Source organism: Nannospalax galili, unplaced genomic scaffold (genome assembly GCF_000622305.1).
Source record: "Nannospalax galili isolate Female #2095 unplaced genomic scaffold, S.galili_v1.0 scaffold389, whole genome shotgun sequence".
NCBI lineage: Eukaryota > Metazoa > Chordata > Mammalia > Rodentia > Spalacidae > Nannospalax > Nannospalax galili.
Window position 1 is genome coordinate 2,641,214 of NW_008360310.1, and position 25,320 is coordinate 2,666,533.

Consider the following 25,320-nt stretch of genomic DNA (forward strand, 5'->3'; position numbering starts at 1 on the left):
CCCTCACAAGTAATCATGAATAAAATTTCTTGAGTGCTTGTAAGTATACTTATTTTATTTGTTTTCTTTGGGGAGAGGTGGCCTTTTTGAGACAGGGTCTCCCTGTAGCTCCAACTGGCCTGGAACTTGCTGTGTAGACCAAGCTGACCTCAATCTTACAGAGATCTGCTTGCCTCTGCCTCCCAAGTGCTGGGATCAAAGGCGTACACCACCACACCCGACTTAGTATGAAATAAAAAGAGGCTGGGGATACAGCAAAGGCTTAGAGCACTTGCCTAGTATGTGAAAGGCCCGTGTTCAATTCCCAGCTCTGGGGTAGCGGAAAATATACCAAATTCTTCTAGTTTCTTTCCTTCCTTTTTTTCTTCCTTTCATCATGGGGAGCAGGAGGGGATATGCATGACATGGTATATACTGTGGCGATCAGAAGACAACTTCCTGAAGTAGATTCTGTCCTTCTACCATGTGAATTCCAGTGATTAAACTCAGGTTGCCAAGCTTGGTAGCAAGTATCTTTACTGGCTGTGCCACCTTAAAAGCCCCAAATTTTTCTATGTTCTTCTATGACCCTTTTGTAAAATGCAATCAAGACCCTTCCCTCCTCTCTCTGTCCCCAGCACAGAGTTCAGATTCTTCTCATCTCATCTGGATTACTATGGCAATGAAACAAAGAAAAGACAGAGGCAGCTATAAGACATTAGTAGACTTCAGAATGTAGAAACTAAGGTTTATTAAGCAATGGGTCTTTTGTCAATAGACATTATCTCATTGATCCCCAAAAATCCAGTAAGGCATCATAATGCCCATTTATGAAAGAGAATATCAAAGCTCAGTGATTCAGCCAGGATTCAGATCCAGGGCTGGCCTACTAACAAAGGACTTTTCTATGGTGAGCAACAAGGTTGCTCATTGGAAAGCTGTAAACCCTCAAATGAGGAATTCTTCATTCTCAAAGAAAAGAGCAGAAGACTTGGAAGCGACAGCAGCCCCTGAGCTGGGGTGTTGACAGGGAAGTGTAACCGTATCTCTGAAGTTGAGTCATTTGTTTAAGGTCACAGTCAGGTGAATTAAAGCTCTGGTTTAAAGACAAGACTTATGACTCCAAAGCCTGTGCCTGTCCCTCAGGACTACACCTTCATCTTTCGTGGCACTCATTCCTGGAAGCCATAAAGTAGTAAAAAGGGAAGCAAAGGCACACCCATCTTTATTGGGAACCAGACTTCTCCGTTGGGCTTACAATATGGCCTTGTCCTCCCAGACTAGATCTTCCATACTGAGTGGAGGGATGGGGGCAAGTAAGATGTGGTACACAGCCATTTGAGAGGTGACAGGTTCTTCTCTACTATAGAACCCAGAACCAGCTAAAGGTGCTGTGTGTGTGTGTGTGTGTGTTGCAAACACATGTGTGTGCATGCATGAAGAACAGGCACTATCTTGTATGATTATATCAGACCTCTGTATCCACGTTGCAGAATGTTTGGAACACTTAAGGCCTCGCTGCAGAAGATCCTCCCGACTCATAAGGACCCACCCCTCCTTGAGGAGCTATAGGCAGAATGGTTGTGGGGGGGTGGGAGGAAGATCATATTTTTCAGTGGTATAACCACTGGCAAGCTGTCCTTGCTCAAGTAAATAACCCTGACCCATGTTCATGCAGGGAGACCTAACAATGGAGTGGGGCACCCCGCCCAAAAAGGAAATGAAAGGAGGGAGACTTGTTGGGAAGAGTGTTGGTGGGAGGGTGGGGGGATAAGAGAGGGTAATAGAGGAAGGTAATAGAGGAAGGAATATGATCAAAGTATATTAATTACAGATAAATTGTGGAAGAAAAATAAAATCTGTCCCCTCCAACAAAAGAAGGGCCATCAATTTTCTTTGGAAAAAAAAAAAAAGATTCGAAAAGAAATGGTGTTGGTCCACAGGCTCAACAGAGAAGGGCAAAGCTGTTCCCTCCAGCCATTTGTTTGCTGACTTATTTCCCATTACAGATGATTGAGCAGCCCCCTCCAGTCCCCCCAGTCAGATACATAAGGTCAATGAGATAAAGGGGTTCCAACTTCTCCTGGGAACACCTGTCACAGGGAAAGGCTGGGCTATAAAATGGCACTTGGCTAGCCATCTGAACATGGTAAGAAGGGCAAAGCTGTTCCCTCCAGCCATTTGTTTGCTGACTTATTTCCCATTACAGATGATTGAGCAGCCCCCTCCAGTCCCCCCAGTCAGATACATAAGGTCAATGAGATAAAGGGGTTCCAACTTCTCCTGGGAACACCTGTCACAGGGAAAGGCTGGGCTATAAAATGGCACTTGGCTAGCCATCTGAACATGGTAGTGTCATCTGAAATAATGTGACATCAGTAATTTATTTGGGTAACCCATCACTCTAGTGTTATTAAAAAATTGTTACAAGGTGACCTGGTACCTGACATCTGGGGATTTTTTTTTTTTTAAGGCTGAGGGACAAGGGCCAGCTGAAGTTTTCAACATGGTCTATTTTCATCATTAGGCACTTGCCATTAATTAAAATAGACTGCCACCTTCTCCTCTCATCATGAGCTCAGCACAGTGGGTCAACCAGTGCTTTTATGAGTGCCTTGCGAAAGGTTTTTGTTTGGTCTTGTATTTTGAAGTAGCAGTGTCCTGGTTGGGGGTGGAGCTGGAGCACAGCTCTTAAGCTCTAACAGCAGGCAATTAATCAGGTTACATCGAAAGGATGGGCTCTGGGAACCCCTTCAAAACAAGGGGTGCCCCAGTGTCCCAGCTTCTGGTCACCCTGAAGGTGGCAGGGTGTGTTTGTGGCATGCATGAAGAGAGGCCAGCACAGAAGCTCACCTCCTGCGCCCTCACTCTCGGCTTTGCTTCTTCTCTCTGTGTGTCTTCTATGGGGTCCTTCACTGTAAGGTTTCATTTGGCTAATTGAGGTGCACTCCCAATCATTGGTGGGAAAAAATCATTTCAAGAAATTTTGTTTTGTTTTCTTGTTTGTTGTAGGGAACTGTTGTTTTACATCTATTTGTTTAGTGTGTGTGTGTGTGTGTGTGTGTGTGTGTGTGCGCGCGCGTGCATAACCTTAATGTGAGTGTGGAGGTTAGAGGAAATCTTTCAGGAGTCTGTTCTCTCCTTTACCATGTGAGTCCCAGGAATTGAACTCAGGTCATCAGGCTTGGTTGTCAGTGCCTAAACCCGCTGAGCCACGTTGCCTGCCCTGTTTTTTCTGTTGGTGGTTCTTGTTTTGTTTTGTTGTTTTGTTTTTGAGTCAGGGACTCACCTGTAACCAAGGCTGGCCTCAAAATCACGGCACTCGTCCAGCCTCACCGTCCCAAGTACTGGGAGTACAGGGGTGAACTACCACATCTGGCTAAAAAAAATTACTCATTTAAGAGTCAAAAACTGAATCCATTCTAAGTCCTGCAACCAGACACTTCCCCTTCTGCCATTAGTTGCTTCCACAGTGAGCTCGGAAGACAGTTACTGAAATCTGCGCAGTGCTGCTTCTTCAGCCCAGCCGGACTCATCACGAAGAAAGGGGAAAGGGATGGATGGGATGGGATTTCTGCTCAAGTGAGGAAAGTTTCTCAGGAGCAACAGGTGAGCCAGGAAGCTGCCAGATGGAGAGAAGGGGGTGACGTATGTGGAAGTTCATAGTGTCTATCTAGCACGTCAGGACATGGGCCTGGTATAGCCTTATGAACTGGCACCAATTTATAGCTGCCAAAATATGGCATGTGGAAAGTAGCTACAACATAGGGTTGATATGACAAGCCACAAGTACTAGCAGGGCATGGCTACAAGCACCCAGAAAATGCTCCCGCCAAAGACTCTGGCTCCCAAGCAGGTCAGATCTGTGGCTTGAATAGTGCTGCCAGGGGTGCTTTAAGGCCAAGGAGGCTGACTAGAAGGCTGGGGACAATCTAGCTGAGCAGTAGTGAGGGCCTGGGTTCTAGGGCCAGATGAGGGAGGTCAGCCATCCCGGATTGCATTGCTCACTACGGAAGCTGCCTATGACTTTGGGCTTTCTATGGTGAAGATGATATAGTTCTAGGCAAACATGAATGACTGGACTGCAATAGATTCATACAAAAGACTCCCAGCCCTTCCTGGTCACCCAATTCCTGACACATGCAGCCATGCACTTCTGAGGTCTCTCGAAGACACACAGCAGACTTTCACGTTCAGTTCCTGAACTGGTCCATGCCAGGAAAGAAACCTGCCCCTGCCTGCCCTACAGTGGACCCAGGGGACTGAACCTTTATGAAATGGCTTTGTTTTACCCATCCATGGCATAAGAATGTGTGGCGTGTATTTCCAATTGATTTGTTTGTTTTTCTGGCTTTTTTGAGACAGACAATCCCTCTAGCCCCAGCTGGCCAGGAACACGTTATATAAACTAAACTGGACTCCATCTCACAGAGAGCTGCCTGCCTCTGCTTCCCAAGTGCTGGGATTAAAGGTGTGCACCACCATGCCTGGCTCATAACTGAAAAGAGGATTTAGAGGATGTGCTACCTGGTCCTACAGAGGTAACCCAACAAGACATCCGTTTCAAGGCACAAACTTCCTGTGTACTTGGAACTACCAGTCACTGCCATATCTGGTTCTAGGATTCGGCTGAAGTGTGACTCATTTGGTAGAGTACTTGCTTAGTATGCATAAAGCCTGGGGTGAAATACCCAGCATCACAAAAACCAGACTTGGTGGGGCACACTTGGAATCCCAGCACTCAGAAAGTAGAAGGTAGAAACAGGAGGATCAGAAGTTCAAGGCCATCTTGGCTATCATCTTGGCTACAAAGCGATTTTGAAGCTAGCCTGGGCTACAGGAGACTGCCTTTTAAAAAAGGATCAGGTGTTTGGCCCAATGCCCACCATACATTAATCCCATCCACTATATGGAGGCTATCAGCACAATCTTTGTTTGGACTGTTGGCACCATATGAACCCACTTATTAACTTGCTCGTGTGCTGGCTGTTGACTTAGGCGGTCCTGCATAGATGTTGGTATAATACGTAGCAACCGAGATAAGGAAGGGTTTCAGCTGCTTCCACGGCAACCTATCCCTGGGCCAGGTTCCCTTTATCAAACCGTGTACTTACATTATACTGCCTGGTATCACTTTCTAATTATTTCACCTGCGTAAGCTTTGTCTCCCTGAGGACAATTTTCACTCTTCAAAAACAGGGTACAAGGAGCTGGACACACCACGACTCACAGAGCACTGAACCTCAAAGAGGACTTTGTGGGCTAAGCTGAAGAGCTAGACCTGATTTCCCAAAAGAAGAATGAATGTATTGTACTAACCGTGCAGTAGGCACATGAGGCATAAAGCCGCATGGTGGCTGGCTTCAGGGCTCTGGCAGGCAGCTGTCCGAGTTGAAACCCCAGTGCTGCTACTTGCTTGCTGTATGCCTTGGGCAAGTTGCCTATTCCCCCTAAATGAAATTTCTTTTTCTGTACAATACTTTTTCTGTTCAATACAAGACGCTGTGAGTGAGTGCTCTAAGCATGGGACCTGGCGTTTAATATGTCTGCCGTTTTCACCATCATTATCATCACTACCACTGTCACCATCATTCCCTGTCCAGGGAGTTAAGTCTGTTTAAATGGTGGAGAGAACATTCACTATGAAAGTAAGTCACAATTCAAGGAAGGAGAGAAGTCCTGGATGATGGGTTTGGCACTGCCTTCTAAGACACACAATGGTACTGTCAAGCACTCTAACCAAGGCAAGGAGACTTTATTGAAAAGACTTTTCAGGCCAGATGTGGAGTATACCTTTAATCCCAGCATTCTGAAGGCAGAGACAGGGAGATCTCTGTGGGGTTAGCCCAGACTACATAGCAAGTTTCAAGCCAGTTGGGGCTGTATAGTAAGACTCTGCCTTACTATACAGCACCCACATAGTGGCTAACAACCATCCATAATTCCAGTTCTGTCCTCCTTGGGCACTGCATGACACAGGTGCACTTACACACATGCAGGCATAACATTCATACACATAAAATGAAAGCGAATAAATAAAATTTTATTCATGTGTATGTATGTGTGTGTGTATGCATGCGCCCAAGTGTGTGGGTGCCCTTGAAGGTCAGAAGTGGGCATCAGATCCCCTAGAGCTGGAGTTACAAGGTAAGCCACCAACGTGGGTGCTGGGAACCAAACCTGGGTACTATGGAAGAACAGCAAGTGCTCTTAACCACTGAGCCATCTCTCCAGCCCCAAATCACCTTATTTTTGGTCTCGTAGTTTTAGTGAATTTATGCAAACTGCCTAGTATAGACAGTATGTGCGTTACTGCATGGGGCTGGCTTCTCTGCATTTCATAAGACAGAAAAGCTAAACCTTTGCAAAATGTGTGGTGGCCCCCTGACAGTCACGTGGTTAGGGGTTGGTACTGCAACCACCTGCACAGTCAGTAGCATAGATTAGGGCTGCCTGTAAAACCAGACATAGTGGTACATGTGTAATACCAGCCCTCGGGAAGGGGGAGCAGGAGGATCAGAAAGAAGTTCAAGGTTATCATCAGCTACAGAGCGAGTTCCAGTCTCAGCTACACAGTGATAAATCGTCTCAAACAAACAAATCACTTCTCAGCCTTTTGGCTAAGATCAAGTAGAAAGAAGAGAGGGGATAGGAGGGTCCTTGAGTCTGTGTCATCATATGTGAAGATTTCTGTATACGTACCCTCAAAAGGATACAAGTCCAGAAAAGTAAGAAAGCTACTGCTTGAAGATTGTTTCCAGAGAACAGCTTTAGATTCGAGGTCAAATTCCTCTGATTTGAAAAGTAACAAACACTGAAACCAACAGGTTGAGAAAGGAAGCTCTGACACAGGCTGTGTGCTGGGCAGCACCGCAGCCTTCACTGAGAGAGAAGAGCTATCGTCACAGCAGCCCTGGCCAGACACAGGTGCAACAGTGAGGCCCATGGCTATCTGTGGCCCTATCTAGGGGAGCCCATCTCTCCACAACAGTCTTTCCTCTTGGCATATTACTAGGGTTCCAACAAAAGAAGACTCTTCATTTCTATGGTCTTTACTGACCTGACTGAGGAGTGTCCAACTCCTCATCCCATAACTCAGGCCTGCATAAGCAAAGCACGAAGTTGAGGCCTCTGTATTAACAACTTCGTATTTCCTCAAGTTCCCCTCCCTGGTTCCATTTTCCTTTCTCTTCCCAGAAACAGCCCCCGTGTTATGTGATATACATGGTCAAGTTTCTGTCTCAATAATTTTAAGATGCATGTGTCCATAAACAGTGCAAGAATGCTTTGAGAAATTTTTTTTATTTATCTCCACCTACCAGGAAGTATGTATCTCCTGGCAACTCTTGATGTTTTGAGATCCATCCTTACATATTCTCATTTATGTAGCATGCAGTATTTCTTCACATAAACACACCAGTTTCCAATATAGTGTTATTCTAAACCATGCTGATAAGAACATTATTGGTGTTCTTGGATTCTCATGGAAGCTTTTTCAAGATGCAGACTTAGAAATGGAATTGCTGAATCATCATATATGACACTTGTCACCTGCCTGTAATACAACCTAAACCATCAATCCCAATCTTATTTCAAAACCATTTTAGCTGAGCACTTGCTCTTGGCCCCAGGGCTGAGTACATAGGCCCAAGCATGAGCAGGCCCAGTCACACATCTAGTAACTCTGGTGTGTATGTGTGTGACACCTGGTTCAGCCTGTCATTATCAGTGTGACCTTGGACAAACTGTTTGATCATCCAAGCTTCACCCTAAAAAGATGACAAAAATCATCTTTTGGGGGACTGGAAAGTGGGTAAAGGAATTTGCTGACAAGCCTGATGGCGTAAGTTCAAGCCCCGGGACCCACGTGGTGGAAGGAGAACCAACTCTCACAATTCACCCTTTGACCTCCACAGATGCACACATATAAACACACTAAACGAAATAAACAAATGTAAAAAAAATTAATAATCTACTTTGCAACATTTTGCAAAAAGTAGCTGAATTACCACAGGTAAGTGCTCAGGATAGGTCCCTGGCCCACACTGTGCATTTCTTCAGCTTACTTAGTGAAATGCAGGCTGTCCTTCAGAAGCCAGCAAAATTATCAGAAAGTCAAATAGAAACACAGAAGTGAGCATGGCTTTGAGTCAGAGGGAGAACAGTGAATGTGCCAATCTAGAGGACAGAGCAGGGAGAACTCCCAGCCTCCCTCCCCCATCTCAAGGGCCTCTGTGAAGGCTGAGAACACACTCAGAGAATGGCCTTGGACAAGGTAGGACACTCAGAACCGGGGCCAGGCTGGGTCAAGGCTTCAGCAAACGTGCTTATTTTAGGAACTGTACATAGTCTTGTTAGACAAACCAGGCTGCCAGAGACTCTCAGGAAATGAGCCTCAAGGACACAAATGTTATGGAAAGTCAAGAACCAACCTGCCTTTGCAGCACCAACCCCGAATATCTGCTTTGGAAGCCTCATCCACACCCGTCTGGCCACTGGCTGGTTTCTTGGCCTTATCTCTTCCCTCAGGTTCTAAAGAGTCTGCTTCCTGGTCTTTCCCCTGCCCTGTGTTCTTTCTCCTTTTCCTAGATGAAGAGTACCCCCCTGAGTTCCCCACCCTTCATGGACCTCACAGCTGCTTCATCTAGAACATGGAGGGTTCCTGTGAGGATGAACAAGCCAAGTGAAAGTCCTTCCAAAACTCAGTTCCACCTACCTCTCTAGGGATGCTGCCAGACAAGCTGCCATATGGGCCTAACCTCCTGGTGTCTGCTTTGACTCTTCTCTCTCCCCTGCCCATCACACCCACCCCATGGCCATGATTATGTTCTCCCTGGCATCCCAACCCATGCTGATACAGATGAAGATTCTACTCACATTCCTCAGACTCTTCCATCATCATCTCTACCATGTTTACAGAAGGAAGAGTCTACATTTCAGGCCTGCATGCAAGGCCTTCTGGGACCTAACCCTTACCCTCTATCTGAGGTGAATAGATATTTGCTCATGTCTCCTTCCCCACTTTAATCTCCACCAGTATAATAAAGATCTCTTGCTTGGTGGTACCATGAAGGAGAGACTCTGTATCCAGAAGGAGATTAAACAAAGCTCAACAGGTCCTGGTTTCCACATCTTTATTAACCTTCACATTTTCTACATGTTTATTTGGACTTCTAGGACTTTTCCATGGAGCTCATGAAACTATCTAGAATAATACGTACAACACTTTTCTCCAACATGCATACAGAATGTGCAGTTAGGGCATGGGTACAAGCAGGCCAGAGAGTAGCTGCCATAGCTTACAGCTGTGACCATCAAGGCATGGCTATCACGGTTCACCACCACCACTGCGGGCCATCTGTGTAGAACTGAAGACCCAAGTTGAGCTAAGAAGCATTGCTTAGCACATGAGCAGAAAATGAATGGCTGTGAGCAGTGTCCTGGGAGGACTAGCAAAGGGTTTTGACCTTGGCTGCCTAGCTGCCAGGTGACCATCCCACCCCCACAGCCTCCCGTTCAACTACCTGCACCAACCTGTGTTCTAACAGTGAAACCACGAATCTATGACTGAAAGAGTTCTCTGTGTCCCTGATCAAAGGCAACCAAATGGCTTTCCAGTCCAGGAGCACTCGGAGCCAGTTACCTCCAACCCCCCAGCACAATACCTGTCCCATCCGGAGTTGACCTCACAAAGGTGGGCAGCATCTTCACAGTTGCAGTAGGGTGTGTGGTGGCTCCAAGACCTTTCTCCATTTCCTTCCGGAACCGCCTAGAAATCTCCAGAAGGGTCTCATCAGAGAGGCGCATGTGGTAGAGATATTGGTCAACCTGAAAGTGGGAAAAACAAGAATAGAGATGGATGGGTTAAATAAATTATAATGGAGATGCAGGTTATGAAATACCACTCAGTCATTCAAAAGAAAAACTCTAGCCTGGCATGCAACCCTAGCACTCAGGAGGCAGAGACAACTGGACCCCAAGTTCTAGAACAGCTCTAACTATATATTTAGAAGCTGACTTTTGTGTTTTCTCTCTCTCTCTCCCTCCCTCCCTCCCTCTTCTCTTCCCCCATTTTCTCTCTCTGGGTATTGATCCCTATCTTAAAAAATAAAAATAAAACCTATGGGTAGAAGGTGAGGTTTGGAGACAGTAAGATGGCTTGGTGGAGAAAAGTACTTGCATGCAAGCATGGTACAACAACCGAGTGCAATCTCCAGAAGTCATGGCATCGAGAACTTCCATACGTGTGCCATATATACACCTCAGATATACACAGTAATAATTTTTTTAGGCTGGGTATGGTGGCACACACCTTTAATCCCAGCAGTCAGGATGCAGAGGCAGGGGAATCTCTGTGAGATCAAGGCCAGCCTGGTCCACATAGCAAGTTCCAGGCCAGCTGGGGCTACAGGGAGACTCTGTCTCAAATAAATAATAAATAATAAATAATAAATAAATAAATAATAAAATAAGGTATTTGGGGGGTTTGTTCGGGAGTTTGGAGGAAGCTGTTTGCTTGCTTTTGAGACAAGGTCTCACTTTGTAGCCCAGGCTGGCCTGGAACTCAAGAAAGTCCTCTTGTCTCAGCCACCAGTGTTGGGATTACAGGTAAACCACCACCCAAAGCTACAAGTGATTATTAAAGACTATTAACAGAGGAGGCAGGTGTGGTGGCACACACCTTTAATCTCAGCATTCTCAAGGCAGAGGCAGGCAGACCTTTGTGATATCAAGGCCAGCCTGGTCTACATAGTGAGTTCCAGGCCATCTAGAGCCACAGCGAGATTCCATCTCAAAAAAGATTTTTTAAAAAAATACTCTATACAGAACAGGGTGCGCTGGAACATACCTGTAATCCCAGCACTTGGGAGGCAGAGGCAGAACAATCATAAGTTCTAGACCAACTAGAGCTACATCATAAGACCTTGTCTCAAAAATAAACACATAAGGCTAAGGCTGTATGTAGCTCAGTGATAGAACACTTGCCTAGCATCTACAAGGCTCTGGTTGACTCCCCCAGCACAGCAAAAGACAAACAAAAATTTAAAACACACACACACACACACACACACACACACACACACACACAGCAACTGAGGCCAAGTGTGCTTGTCTGAAATTCTAACACTACCCAGAGGTGAAGAAGAATCTAGAGTTTAACGTCATCCTCTAACACACAAGCTTGAGGCCAATAAGCTACAGGACTCTTACCTCATAAGACAAAAACAATAAAAAAACAGGCCTGATTTTATTTCTAGCAAATAGCAAACTGGGTAAAAGGCAGTTGGGGAGAGGAGAGTTCTTTTCAAGTAAGGTAAATAAATGAAAACACCTAATAGCAGCCTGGAGCAGAGGCTCATCATCCACTCTCATGCCTTGCTGTCCAGCTAAGCCTGCACCTCCCACAGCCATTATTGGGCCAGTCAGGACAGTTCCATCACCCCTCACCCTAGGACCAACAAGCCACCACCTCTTCCTTGGATTTCCACAAATCTCAGTTCTATTTTTAGCTTTTCCATTAGTTTTCCAACCCCAAGCCAGACTCTCTAGTTTCCTTGTTAGAAATCTATCAGTGGCATCCACAGGAGAAAAATAAAACTCTCTGGATATGGTATGACTTACTCCTTTGGTCCCAGAACTTGGGAGGCAGAGGCAAGCTGATTTCTGTAAGTTTGAGGCCAGCCTGATTAAAAAAAAAATACACATGCCATCCTACCCACCCACATGATGTGGCCTCTGCCCACCTCCTAAGTGCAGGGAATGGCCTGGCCCTCTGTGCAGATTCCTTTCTTTTTTGCAACATTTAATCAGATTCATCAGATTAAGCATTATTTATCTATTCAAACAGTTATCACTGGGCACTTAAATGACAATTCTGAGTTATCTTTTGATCAGCATTTTTTTTAAAAAAATATTTTTTATTGCACTTTTTTTGTATTTTTGAGACAGGTTCTCCCTGTAGTCCCATCTGGCCTGGAACTCACTTTGTAGACCAGGCTGGCCTCAAACTCAGAGATCCTCCTGCCTCTGCCTCTGCCTGCTGGGATTAAAGGCCTGCACCATCATGTCCTGCATACACTTTTGTACATTTCATTCAACAGTACTTGATCAAATTCAGATCACCTCCCCGACCCATGCTCCCCTACACCTCCCCTGTCAGACTTCATGTATCCTGCCATACATGTCAAACCCCATCAGGTAGAGCATCTGTACCCAGATGTCCTTCAGTACAAGTTCATCCACTGGAGTCTAGTCAGCCTATCTAGATGTCTTATGGAAGGCTATTCCCCCTCACCCAGCAGCAATCAGTTTTCAACAGTTCCCAGGCTAGGGCCAGCCCGCCACCCATTTCCCTCACTCCACTCTGGGCCCTTATCTGACTGAGTTGGCATGGGTCTTGTCTTTGATGCCACCTTTTATTCAAATTCAAGTTGCCCTTCCTGCCTCAAGGTCCCTAAACCTACAAGTCCAGACCATCATCCCCTGCCAGCCCTGCAGGCCTCGCTCCACAGAGTATGCAGGGGAGTCCCTGCTATTCTAGGGACCTGAGCCTTTTCCTTGCCCACTAAATACCTAGTCCACAATTTGGAAACAAATATTTACAAATGCTCCTGGTTACATCCTGATAAACCCATTCAAAAGGCACTTAACCTTAAGCTACCAATCACTACACAAGAGCATTAGTCATTTACCCTTGTGACTCAATACTGCCCAGAGCTATGACTCGCAGCCACTTCCCAGAAGGGAGAGGGTATCCGAGTACATCCAGGAATCCTCCAACACAGACATGAAGACAGCTGGCCTGGCAGGTCAGGGGCAGCAGACCCTTCTCTGGACATGGTCACAAATGTGACATTGGAGTCCCTACCTTACTATTTCCCCTAGAGAGAGAAGTTGTGTGTGTGTGTGTGTGTGTGTGTGTGTGTGTACACAGGATGGAAGACAGCTTCCTTTATATACCTCCTTTGAGACAAAGAGTTTCTTAGTGACATGGAGCTCACCAATTAGGCTAGACTAGGGCCAAGTGAGCCCCAGGGATCCTGGCTCTGCCTCCCCACGGCACTGGGATTATAAGTACACACCAACACCATGCAAGGCATTTTTATGGGGAGGTCCAGAATGGAAATGGACCTATTCACCTAAACCCATCTTTGAGGTTTTAATTGCTGATATTTCTCATTCTTAACTTTCAAAGAATAAAGCTAAAAGGCCGCCCTTTGCTCAGTGGATCATAATCACTTTTTAGTAGCAGATAAAAATGGTAATGACAAGGGACTGGAGAGATGGCTCACTGGTTAAGAACACTGGTTGTTCTTGCAGAAGACCTGGGCTCGAATTCCAGCACCCACACGGCAGCTAACAACTGCCTGTAACTCCAGTTCCAGGGGATCCAACAGCCTCTTTTCTCCTCCAGCATTGCACAACACAGGTGCACTTACATACATGCGGACATAACACTCATACACATAAAAATAATAAAATTAAAAAAAATAGTAATGACAATATTGACCATTAAAGGTAGTTAAACATTTCTCAAACTTCGCTTGTCAACCTCAGGTTCCTCCTGTGACGAGATCTCCGATGTCTTCTGCTAGAACTTCTCCAGCCCTGTTTGATAGACACCTTCAATAGGTGAGGGACAGAGTGAGGGTCAAACAAAAGTCTGGCTGAAGAGCCAGCCTTCAGGACCATCCCCCACCGCTTGTCCTGTGTGCCTTCCGAATGTGGGGTGGGACTCCCTGCCTACCCTGTGGCTTCTTAGCTATTGCTAGGACCTTGGGTTCTCTACCTCATGTGAGAAGCCAAAGGACAGGGAATGGGTGCTTAAAGCAAACTGGGGGAGTGGGGGCTGGAGAAATGGCTCAGCAGTTAAGAACAATGGCTGCTCTTGCAGAGGACCCAGGTTCAGCTTCCAGTACCCACGTGGCAGCTAACAACTGTCTGTAACTTCAGTTCCAGGGGATCCAATGCCCACCTCTAGCCTCTGTGGGCATTGCATGCACGTGGTGCACTTATATACAAGCAGCAAAATACTCCATATACTTAAAATAAAAATAATTGTTTTAACTATAAAAAAATTTAAAAGGATATATAAATAAATAAATTCAAATGTGAGGGCTAGAGAGATGGCTTGATGGGTAAAGGCACTTGCCACCAAGCCTGATGACCTGAGTTTGACCTGCACAACCAACATGGTGGAAAGAGAGAATAGATTAAAAAATAAATAATTTTTAAATAAAATAAAACAAATGTGGTGCTGGGGAGATGGCTCAGTGGTTAAAGCCTTTGCAGTACAAGCCTAATGACAGGGAATTCAGATGCCCAGAACCCACATCAATGCTGGGTGGGTGTGCTGGATAGCTTTAGTTGTGACACACTTGGGTTGAGGGAGCCTCAATTGGGGAATTGCCTCCATTGCATTGGATTGGCCTATGGCCATGGCTGTGGAGCATTTTCTTGATTGTTGAGTGATGTGGGAGGCCAGCTACTTCTCCTAGCTCCATTCTTGACCAGAGTTTAGAAAGCTTGTCCTCAATCACAGCTAAATCAGCCTTCTGATGCCTTCTGCTGGATCTCCATTCTGCTACTTGTGATAAGAGTTCCCAAACTTGGCTGCAATTCAGAATCACAGGGGGACATTTTCTGAAGCATTAAGAAGCCCCAAGGGCCTGATGGTACATTCTGATGATCACAACACTTTGGCAGGAGGAACAGTTCACTGTTATCCTTTGCCACATATCAGGTTTGAGGGTAACCTGGGCTCCAAACAATACTCCAGAATGACTAAAGGCTATGGGGGGAGGGGGAGCTCCAATATCCTCACCTTTGTCTGGGGCAGGTTTCCACAGTGACAATAACGTGATAATGATTGGCAGGTTCTAGCCAACACTACCTAAGGTTCTTTTTCTATTCTGCTATAGGTCTTTGAAAGCTAGCAGTAAGTCAGGCATGGTGCCTTAAGCCTGTAATCTCAGCACTCAAGAGGCTAAGGTAGGATGATTTCGAGGTGGAAGATAGCGCCAGCTACAGAGCAAGTTCCAGGCCTGTCTGGGCACTGCGTCAAAAAAGAAAAGAGAGAGAGAGAGAGAGAGAGAGAGAGAGAGAGAGAGAGAGAGAGAGGTGGTAGGGACAGACTGAGGAGATAAGCATAACCCAGTGGACAAGCATGAGGACCTGAAGCCTGAGTTCCAGAACCCATGATTCCAGCCCCAGAACCCATGTTTAAAAAAGCCAGGTATGATGGCATGCACTTGTAACCCCAGCACTGTAGAGGTGCAGGCAGGATTGCTGGGGCTGCTGACCAGCCAGCCTAGCCTAATTAGCAAGTTCTGGGCCACTAAGAACCTGAGGGGGTTGGGGGAAGATGAACTGCAATTGAGAAAGAATACCTAAGGTTGTCCTCTGGCCTCCACACACATGTGCGCACACACACAAGGGAAGGGAAGGGAAAAGGGAAGGGAGGAGGGGGGAGGGGAGGGGGAAGGAAAGAAGGAAGGAAGGAAGAGAAAGAAAGGAAGGAAGGAAGGAAGGAAGGAAGGAAGGAAGGAAGGAAGGGAAAAAAAGAAGAAAAAGAAATTTAGGACATTAGGCCAAGTGCATCCCTGTGAAATAACCCTGTATTGACCTGTTTCTGGGGCTTGGAAAGACAAAGTTTGCACTTGCTGAAAAGAGATTTAAGATGTTAGAAGCATTCTGGTCAATCCTCACAAAAGCAAGGCCTTGGTACCAGAAAAGTCATTTTGCAAATCCAAGCTGCAGCATTCTCGCAGGTGTGCAGTATTGGAAAGGTTACATTTTAATTTTAAAAAAAAAAATGTTTTTAATGTGCATGAGTTTTGCCTACATGTATGTAAGTGCACAACATGTGTGCAGTTCCAACAGAGGCCAGAAGATGGTGTCATATCTCCTGAAATTGGAGTAACTAGAGGGTTGTTAACTGCCAAGTGGGTGTTGGGAACCAAACCTGGGTCCTCTCCAAGAGTAGCCAGTGCTCTTACCTGCTGAGCCTTCTCTTCGGACTTCTTTTTTTTCTCTCAGAGGCAGGATCTCACTAGGCAAACCTGGCTGGCCTCTTACTCAGAGATCCCCCTGAATTTGCCTCCAGAAGAAATGACGGGTGTTCACCACCAAGCCCAGTTCAGAAGAAGAGGGGTCACAAATCCCCAAGGTCAAAGCTAGTTGAGGTGCCAAATACAAAGTTTTATGCCGCTGCCTCTTTTCTTTCCACCCCTTCCTCTTCCAGAATTCTCTCTGCCAATCAACACACTCAGAGAGCCAAGGACATTTCTCAACACTATTTAATCACACTTAAGTCTTAACAATAGAACCTGATTCTTGTTCCCAGCTCTTGTCTCTTTCTGAGGTGGGCAAGTGGCCTGGGGTGGGGGAAATGGGAAGTCTCAATCTGGGTGGGAGGAGGAGAAGTGGAAGCACTTCCCTTCCAAGCTGGGGAAGGTGAGGAGAGCTGGCCAGGACCTGGGAAAGCTGCCCTGCTTCCCAGGCAGGGTGTGTGTTACAGATAGAACTTCTGACTGATAGCAACTATTTGAAGTTGAAGAGATTAGAATTTCCTCATTGAGCAATTTGGGTCAATTTCATTTTTTCCCACAGCACACCAGTCTGATAGGACTCTTCCTTCCCAGGGTTTAGGATGGAGGTAAATCTCTAAAGAGAAACTAAACCTATCCATATTCTTTATCAAGTAACACCCCAAAGGGGAAGCCATTGACATCCAACCCTTTAAGTGCCCATAAGTGACATACTCAAGACCATTGTTCCATGTCACGGAAACAATGTACAAGCAGGCGGGGTGGCTCACATCTACAATCTCAGCACTGAGAAAGCTAATGCAGGAGGATCACAAGTTCAAAGCCAGCCCGGGCTACAAAGCAAGACCATATATCAAAAAGAAAACAAAACAGAAATTTTAGAAAGGAAGGACCACAAAGACCACTCCACTATGTAAACCCCCTGTGTAGCTGACTAATCCTTGGCCAGTCAGTCCCCTGTAGGGTTTAGTGTCAGGACAGAGTTTGGCTGCATACATGGGTACTTCTTGCTAATGAAATGAAATGAAAATACAGGTTCCAGAAGAGCCATGTCCTGTTTGCCTTGACTGTCAGGAAGCTCAAAGCTCTGCTCAACTGTAGGTAACTCTCCTTACACTATAGAGTTGTTAGTGATCATCTCTGCCCTTTCAGTTACTTGTTCTAGAAATCGTTTTACTGAAAGCTGATCTAAATCACCAAATCCTTTCAGGAAGTAGGTAGAAAATAAATCATACATGAATGACCAAATGATCAGCAGTCATTTCTATAGGGCATGCCCTCCTGGCAGAAGGGTGACTTGAGGTGATCAAATAGGACAAGAAAGTGACAGTACCAGCTTCAAAACATCAGAGCAAAATATGAAGAGACCTGGAGGCTCAGGAGTTCAAAGCCAGCCTCTGCTACATAATGAATTTGAGACCAGCCTTGGTCCATGAAACCTTGTCTCAGAAAAAGATTGAGGATATAACTCAGTGGGGTAAAGCACTTGCCTAGCATGTGAGAGGCACTAGGTTTGATTCCCAGTACTGCAAAGTTAATTAAGAATACATCAGGGCCTGTGAGGTGGCTCAGCAGGCAAAGGCGCTTGTTACCAAGCCTGACTACAATTCCCAGGAACCCACAAGGAAGATGAGAACGGACTTCCGAAAGCTGTCCTCTGACATCCACCACGGCACGTACACCACAGCACGTACACACACACACACAAAACTAAACGTAATTTAAAAATATATGTATATATGGCCTAGAAAGGTGGCTCAATGATTAAGAACACTTGCTGCTCTTCCAGAGAATGAGACTTCAGTTCCCAGCACTCATGTGGGGGGGCTCACAACTGCCTGTAACTCCAACTCCAGATCCGATGCCCTCTCTTGGCCGCCTCAGGCACCTGTACCTACATGCATACACATACACATAAATAAATAGATTTTTTAAACTTTTCAAAAATACACAACACACACACACACACACACACACACACACACACACACACACCAGGAGGAAACCAGGCATGGTAGCACACTTCTGTAATTCCAGTACTCAGGAGGCTAAGACTGGATGATTTTGAGTTCAAGGCCAACCTGTGTTACATAGTAAAACCTTGCATTTAAAAGATTTTTAAAAGGGAGAATCAAAAAGCAGACAGCACAAATTTGCCCCTAGCCTACCTACTATGCAGTCAAAGGAGATCAAAGCGGTCAAAAGAAGACAATGTCCTACTTCAAACCCAGCCACACAGCCTTCCGGTGATGTTGTGCTAACACAGGCTTGCAGCGTAACTTCGAGATTTTTTTTCTTTTTTTTTTTTGCATTATTTCTTTGGCAACGTTTTATTGTCAACTGTTGATGAGGAAACCGAGGCTTGGAGAAGCTTCCCCAAACCACAAGCCTAGTCCCTGGCAGGACCCACACATCCGGTGGTCACCAGATGCCCCAACCTAGGTCATGGGTGTGTCTGTCCTGGGAAAGCTGGGCGACTGCTATCCGTGACCTCACTAATAACGCTCTTTTGGACTCCTCCCAACAAGGCCAAGGCTTGAGAGCAGCAAATTTATGCTGTAAAGTTGCCAAGACAAGGGCAGATGTCTCTAACTTAGGAGGAAAAGAGTCAAGCAAGAGATGGCAACAGAGCGCAGGTCCTGTAAGAAGAGGGGTCCTTTTTAAAGCCAGCTGACCGAAAGTAACAGATCTGCTGAACACTTTCCTCAACTAGAAAGAGGAGGCCCCTCACCGGTCGCCCTGCCACCTTGGGGCGACTCCAGCTCTGACGCATGGCAAGCTCATAAGCCAGAGGCAGCGTTGGAATGTGGAGCCCTGTGTGCAGGCCACTCCTCCAAGATCCTGTAGCCCTGTGGTGAGTCACAGGCCTTCCTGCTTGGCCAGTTCTCACTCTCACATGTGTGTCTCACAGTGCCTCATTCCACATAGAATGAGACGGCAGACCCAGGTGGCAACACCTGTCAGCCAAGCGATGGGCTTTGAGGACATCTAGCCCACACCCTTCAGTCCCCAAGCATTTCATCCTGGCTGGAGGGCAACTGCAAGGAATGAAACCCAGACAGACCTGACCCTGTCTCTGTCCATTTACCCATGAACACTGATTAAGCACACAAGATCAAGTGTGCCATGGCTGGGCACAGACGATACCAGGGTAAAGGAGATGGCAGTGTCTGCCAATAAGAGGCTCAGTGTGCAGCAAGAGGCAGATACTAGAATAATGACAAAGTAAAGGTGAGGAGCTGGATATGGTGGCACACACCTTTAATCCCAGCACTCAGGAGGCAAAGGCAGGTGGGTCTTTGTGAGTTCAAGGCCAGCCTGGTCTACATAGCAAGTCCCAGGCTAGCTGGGGCTACAGGGAGACCCTGTCTCAAAAAAAAAAAAGCAAAATGAAGGTAAGGGCAGATGAGTGGTTTGTTTTGCTGCAGTAAAATATGGACTTGCAATCACTTTTTTTGTTGGCTTGTGCTTTTGAGAATATTGCCCAGGCTAGCTTCAAATCAGGCAATTCTCCTGCTCCAGCCACTCAAGTGCTATGGTTTTAGGTATGATACCACACAACTTCTTCTCTTTTCTTTTTTAAATTAGTGACTATTCATTTACTGTAAGAAATGGTGGGTTTCATGAGGACAGTTCCGCACATGTACATCATGTACTCTGCTCATATCACCCCATTGCCCTCTTGCCCACACCTACTCCTGCTGGTGCCCTTCCTGTTCCTACATCATCTCCCCTGTACATGTTCATGTCATATATGTGGTTTTTAAAAAAATCTAGATTCTGCACATGGGAGAAAACATTATTTTTTTTATTTTGATTAGCATGATGATCTCCAGTTCCATCCATTTTCCTACAAGACATAATTTCATTCTTCTCGATGATACAATAAAATTTCATGTGTATCTGTCACTTTTTTTTTTTTTTTATGGTCTTTTTGCAGCAGGGTCTCCTTGTAGCCCCAGCTGGCCAGAAACTCACTAGGTAGACCAGGCTGGCCTTGAACTCAAGAGATCCGCCTGCCTCTGCCTCCCGAGTGTTGGGATTAAAGGCATGCGCCACCCTGCCCGTGCCACTTTTTTTACCCACTCATTTGCTGATGCACATCTCGAGTGAATGTAACTTGGCTGTTATGAACAGGGCTTCAGTAAACATGAATGTGAAGGGATCTCAGTTGTAGACACCTTGTTCCTTTCATCTTCACTGGTTGCAGAAGACTAAAGGCACCAACTAAATCTATGGTATATTTGTGATGCCAGCTGCTTTACTTAAGACAAAGTAGGTGCTCAAGAAGTCTTGCTAGGGACTGAAGAGATGGCTCAGCAGTTAAGAGCACTGGCTGCTATTGAAGAGGACCCAGGTTCGATTCCCAGCACCCGCTTAGCAGCTAACAACCATCGTAACTCCAGTTTCAGGGGATCTGATGCCTTCTTCTGTTCTCTGTGGGCACTGCATGACACAGATGCACTTTCATACATGCAGTCTTGGCGATAGTTCCCTACAAGGGACTATGGCAATGCCAAGAATAGAAAGGGCTAGCTATTCTACTCCAGACCGGCAGGTGCTTGTGTCTGACCTTGCTCTTCTGGCCAGTGCTCTCACTATGAGATGCTGACATCATTTCCCCTGTTCTTCTGCCTCCCCTGCTATGTTCCCTAAAGGTGAAGTTGTGCCTTCCCTGGACAGCCCCAGGCTTCCCAATCCACAGAAGCTTGGCTCTCCCAACTCCTGTCTCCTGCCACTGTCCACCTGCTGGACCAACTCTCTCTAGGTCTGTCCCTCTGCTCCATGTCCAGCCTGGAACTCCCACCCAACCACAGGCTTTCAAGAAACCCTTACACTCTCAAGTGCCCAAGACCACCTCAGTATACACCTGCAGAAAGGACAAGGCTGTGAGGAGTGGCGGCCTTCACTCTCAAAGGAGGCCCAGTTTGGGCAATAAAGTCCCACAGGAACAGACAGGCCACAAAGTAAATCAAGACTTTGCTTGGGAGGAACTCACACCCAAAGATAACAGATCACACTACACAGATGGTGTTGAAAAGAAACAGGACAGGTATCCGGAACCTGGGTTCCAGATCCGGAGCTTCTCCTAGGAGAGCTTGGGCTGGTCCCTACTACACAGCAGGTGGTTTCTTCAACTGTAAAAGGAAGGGCTTGGATGACATGATCTGGAAGTCCCTTTCTAATTGACACCTGACTCATAACTCTATAATAAACTCAGTTACCCATCTCCAGTTGTCCCAGGCTACTCTGTGCTGGAGGTTAACTGAATGGGCTCTGGAGTTAAACCACCTGGGTTTGAATTCTGCCTTGCTCTTGAGCAAAGCACTGTCCTGGTGTCTTACCTGAATGACATAATAAAAGCACCTCCTCTGCAATACAGCTAGACTGTGGCTGGAGTTACTACAGTGATGTGTCTGAGGGGTCAGTTCTTAGCAGCAAAGTTTCTTTAAGATCTTCATGGGAGAGCTTGTGATCCACACATGATCCCAGAACTTGGGAGGAAGGCTGGGGCAGAAGGATTACTGCAAGTTCAAGGCCAGCCCGAACCACATAATGAGTTCCAGGCCAGCTGGGCTATAGTGTGAGACCCTGCCTCAACCTCTCTACACCAAATAAAGACTTTTAACGGTGAGTAGGAACAGATGCATCATAGGTAGAAGCCTTCATGTAAGGTGCTGAGACAGGAAAATGTGAAGGGAGGCAGAAGGAGCCTCTCAACTGGGAAAGAAGGAAAGACAGCCTCAAATGCCTTCATTTAACACTAATTAAAGCAGTCAGGTGGTTTATCTGCCTTGATTCCTTCCTTTATCAGACCATACACATCAAAAGGAAAGGATGGGAATAAGGTCCTTTAACATTATGGACTACCCCTAGGCCCCCAAGTGTCCCCTATCCCCATGGGCTCCTGCACCAAATTCTGACAGCCAGACTCACTCTCCTGCTTGGCTCTGAGATAAGGCTTCACCAAGTCCCTCCAGAAAAGGAATGTGAAGAGATCTATATAGACAGAAGTACTAAGAGTCACAGCCATCTATAAAATGAGATTCTTTGCTCCCAGGGCCCAGACACCAAACAGGATAAGACAAAAGCTATTCCAGATATGCAAGGGTTAGAACTGGGCGTGGTGGATCATATCCATAAGGCTAACACTCAAGTCTGAGGCAGAAGAATTGGTGTTGAGTCTGGGGCTAGCCTGAGCTATATAGTGAGTTCCAACCCAGTCTGGGCTATATTATGAGACTGCCTCACCACCCCACCACCCCCAACACATACACAAAAGATAAAGAGTGGTAAGCTGGGAATATAGTTCAGTGGTATAGCACTTGCCTAGTTGCAGCAGACCTTGAGTTTAATCCTCAGTACCTAAAGAAATAATAAAGAAATGTGAATGTGAAGACTGTGGGTTCCCTACAGAGAACGACTAGAACATTGTTAAGAACTGGGACTCTACAATGTCAGTAAGAGTGAACACCCTCAACAACCCAGGTCTGAATTTCACGAGGCAAAGAGTTCTGCTATGGCCAAAGATGGCCAATGAGCCCTCACCTAATGAACCTAAAGAATGAGGGCATGACTATCCCCGGCAGTCCTGTGGTCCTCCAGGAGTCCAGGGGACCCTTGCCTACCATGTCCTGGTGCTATGACTCAAGCACAGGTCACCTGGATGGTTTTCTCCAGTGAGAAGCCAGAGTGTGGGGCTGATGAAAGGGTAAGCTAATTCCCAAGGGAACAGCCCTGGGGATCCTCTGCCCTCCTGATCACTGGGGAAGGCATTACTGGAAGCTAGTTACTGCATGGGGGAATGCAGGGGTCTTCAAGGGCAAAGAATCAGAATTTATGATCATTCGATACAGCTAAGGAAGATGCTTCAACTTGGGGTGCACCAGCTGGTACCCAAAACCCTCAATTGGGGGTGCCACTTCTCCCAGAAAACCAGAAGGAAAGTAATTTAGAGGAAATTTCCTAGCTGGCCCAAGCTGCCAATGCTTGTTTCAACTCCATCTTGCTGTCTCTCCCAAGAACTACGGGGCTGTGTCTGCCCCAGGGCAGAAGTCACCAGCCTCTCTTCTTCATAGCTCAAGTCAGCCTGCCTTGTCTGGAAGTCAGGCAGTAAACTCCCACATGACCACGGGAGAGAACACTTCTTCCCAGCTGGCTCTAGGAAGAAAAGCACTGCCCACAATTTTCTAATTGAGAACACAGACATCAACCAGTCCTATCTTGTAAGCCTACCCTTATTGATTAATTAATTAAAATGATAGCATGGAATAGCCCCTCACAAACAAAATTTTCTAATCCAAAATGTTTAATGCACCAAAGTTGAGAAAACGACTTTAAAAATATATAACACAGGCCGGGCATGGTGGCGCATGCCCTTGATCCCAGCACTAGGGAGGCAGAGGCAGGTGGATCCCTGGGAGTTCAAGGCCAGCCTGGTCTACATAGTGAATTCCAGACCAGCTGGGACCACAAAAAGACCAAAAAAACAGTAACACCACCTTCAATGCCAGCAAACCCAGTGTGATCCTGAGCATGTAGGTGAGACACAGGCACTAAAGTCTGGGATGACTTGCTAGGCCCTGTCCCTGATGCTTTGAAATGGTAGACAACACACAGTGTTAAAAAATAAACCACACTTGCTGACTTTAAAACTCCAGGATGACACAGAACCTCTTATCAAGAACTGCCCGTTTAAATCAGAAATAACAAAGGAAACCCATTTTCTGGAGCATTTTGGGTTTTTGTGTTTTGTTTTGTTTCAAGGGTATCAGATTTCCTTACTCTAGCTGCCACAGTTTTCACTTTGTGGTTTGGTTGCTCTGATTCTCCCTGGAAAACAGCTAAATGGCCCCACAAACTCCTCAAGATGCTAGAAAGTTCAGCTTTAAAAAGCGATTACACACACACACACACACACACACACACACACACACACACACACACAAAAAAAAAGCTAAGCAAGGTGACGCACAGCTATTAGCTCCAGCACTTGGGAGATGGGAGTTCAAACCATCTTCAATTGCATGGCAAATTCTAGGCCAGTCTGGGCTACCTAAGACCCTTGCCTCTTTTCTGTTTTCAAGATATTCCAACTCCAGAGCTGAAGTCTACCCCTTCTTCATATAAGGAATTTAAGTAAGCTGTATCTATCTATTACAGGATGGAGTTAAATGTCACCAGTCTAGGTAATAAGAGAATTTGGTCAATGGCTCAAGGATGGGGTACATTTCTTACCTCAATTCTACAATTAACTGATTTTTTTTGTTTTTTGTTTTGTTCTTTTTGAGACAGGGTCTCCCTGTAGCCCCAACTCACCTGGAACTCCCTATGTATGTAGACCAGACTGGCCTTGAACTCAGAGATCTGCCTGCCTCTGCTGGGATTAAAGGTGTGAGCCACGATGCCCAGCTTTAACTGGTGATTCTTACTTGACTCCTCTCTCCAAAACAGGACACAAAAGCCTTGATGGGGATGATTGAAACTACAGCTCCTAGGCCTTCTGTCCCATCCAGGATCAGCCTCAGGCATCACATCAAGTGAAGGATCCACCCACTCCACCACCCCACCACCCCTCTCCTCCACAAAGTGCCAAACTGGGTTGACCAAATGAACAGGTGGGATTCTCCCTCCATGAGGAAGGAACTCCAACCCTAATGTATGCAGAATGAAACCAACAACATCCAACAACATGCAAGTTCAAGTGCAGAGACGCACTTGGGTACGCAGAATAGGAGCAGATAAAAGGCAGAGAGCAGAGCCCGCCTTTAGTCCCAACACCCCAGAGGCAGAGGTAGGCAGATCTCTGAGTTCAAGGCCAGCCTGGTCTACATATCGGGTTCCAGGCCAGCTGGGTCTACAGGAAGACCCTGTCTCAAAAAAGACCAAAAAAAAGCAGGAAGCAGTGTGAAAGAGGCAGCACTTGAGATGGAAGGGTAAGTGGAGAAAAGCCAGGCTGTATGTGCCAGGCAAGGCAGAACAATCTAATGCGAATAGGCATGACAAAGGAAGAATGGTTGGTGGCTTATATCTTTGGGAAATGAAAAGATGTAAAATAAAATGAAACCGAGCTGGCAGTTAGCTGGCAGTAGCCAATACAGAGTTGTAGAGGCTTTTGAAATACTCCAGTATAGCTCTGGGAAGAGACTAGAATTGAAGAAACTCCCACAAACCAGCTGACAAAGTTGTAGCTGTCAGAAGGGAAAGTCAGTAAAAGTGAATCCAGAGCTCCCAGAGAGAAAAGCCATTGAATGGCATTGCTCAATCCAACGGGGGGGGGGGGGGGGGGGGG

At 46.2% G+C, this 25,320-nt stretch overlaps 2 protein-coding genes across 3 annotated transcripts in view; one reads left to right on the forward strand and one right to left on the reverse strand.

The window, feature by feature from the left end:
• Positions 1 to 5,299, forward strand: part of LOC108490275 (Alstrom syndrome protein 1 homolog) — a 49,939-nt gene extending 44,640 nt beyond the window's left edge. Inside the window, exon 3 of the mRNA XM_029559431.1 lies at positions 5,179 to 5,299. Within this exon, the coding sequence (XP_029415291.1) occupies positions 5,179 to 5,219 (41 nt within the window). The 3' untranslated portion in view covers positions 5,220 to 5,299. The remainder of the gene's footprint in view (positions 1 to 5,178) is intronic.
• Hk2 (hexokinase 2) overlaps positions 1 to 25,320 on the reverse strand; it is a 63,577-nt gene that overhangs the window by 35,029 nt on the left and 3,228 nt on the right. For both annotated transcript variants that reach the window (XM_029559429.1, XM_008824729.3), the window contains exon 2: positions 9,645 to 9,807. In XM_029559429.1, the coding sequence (XP_029415289.1) occupies positions 9,645 to 9,807 (163 nt within the window). The remainder of the gene's footprint in view (positions 1 to 9,644; positions 9,808 to 25,320) is intronic.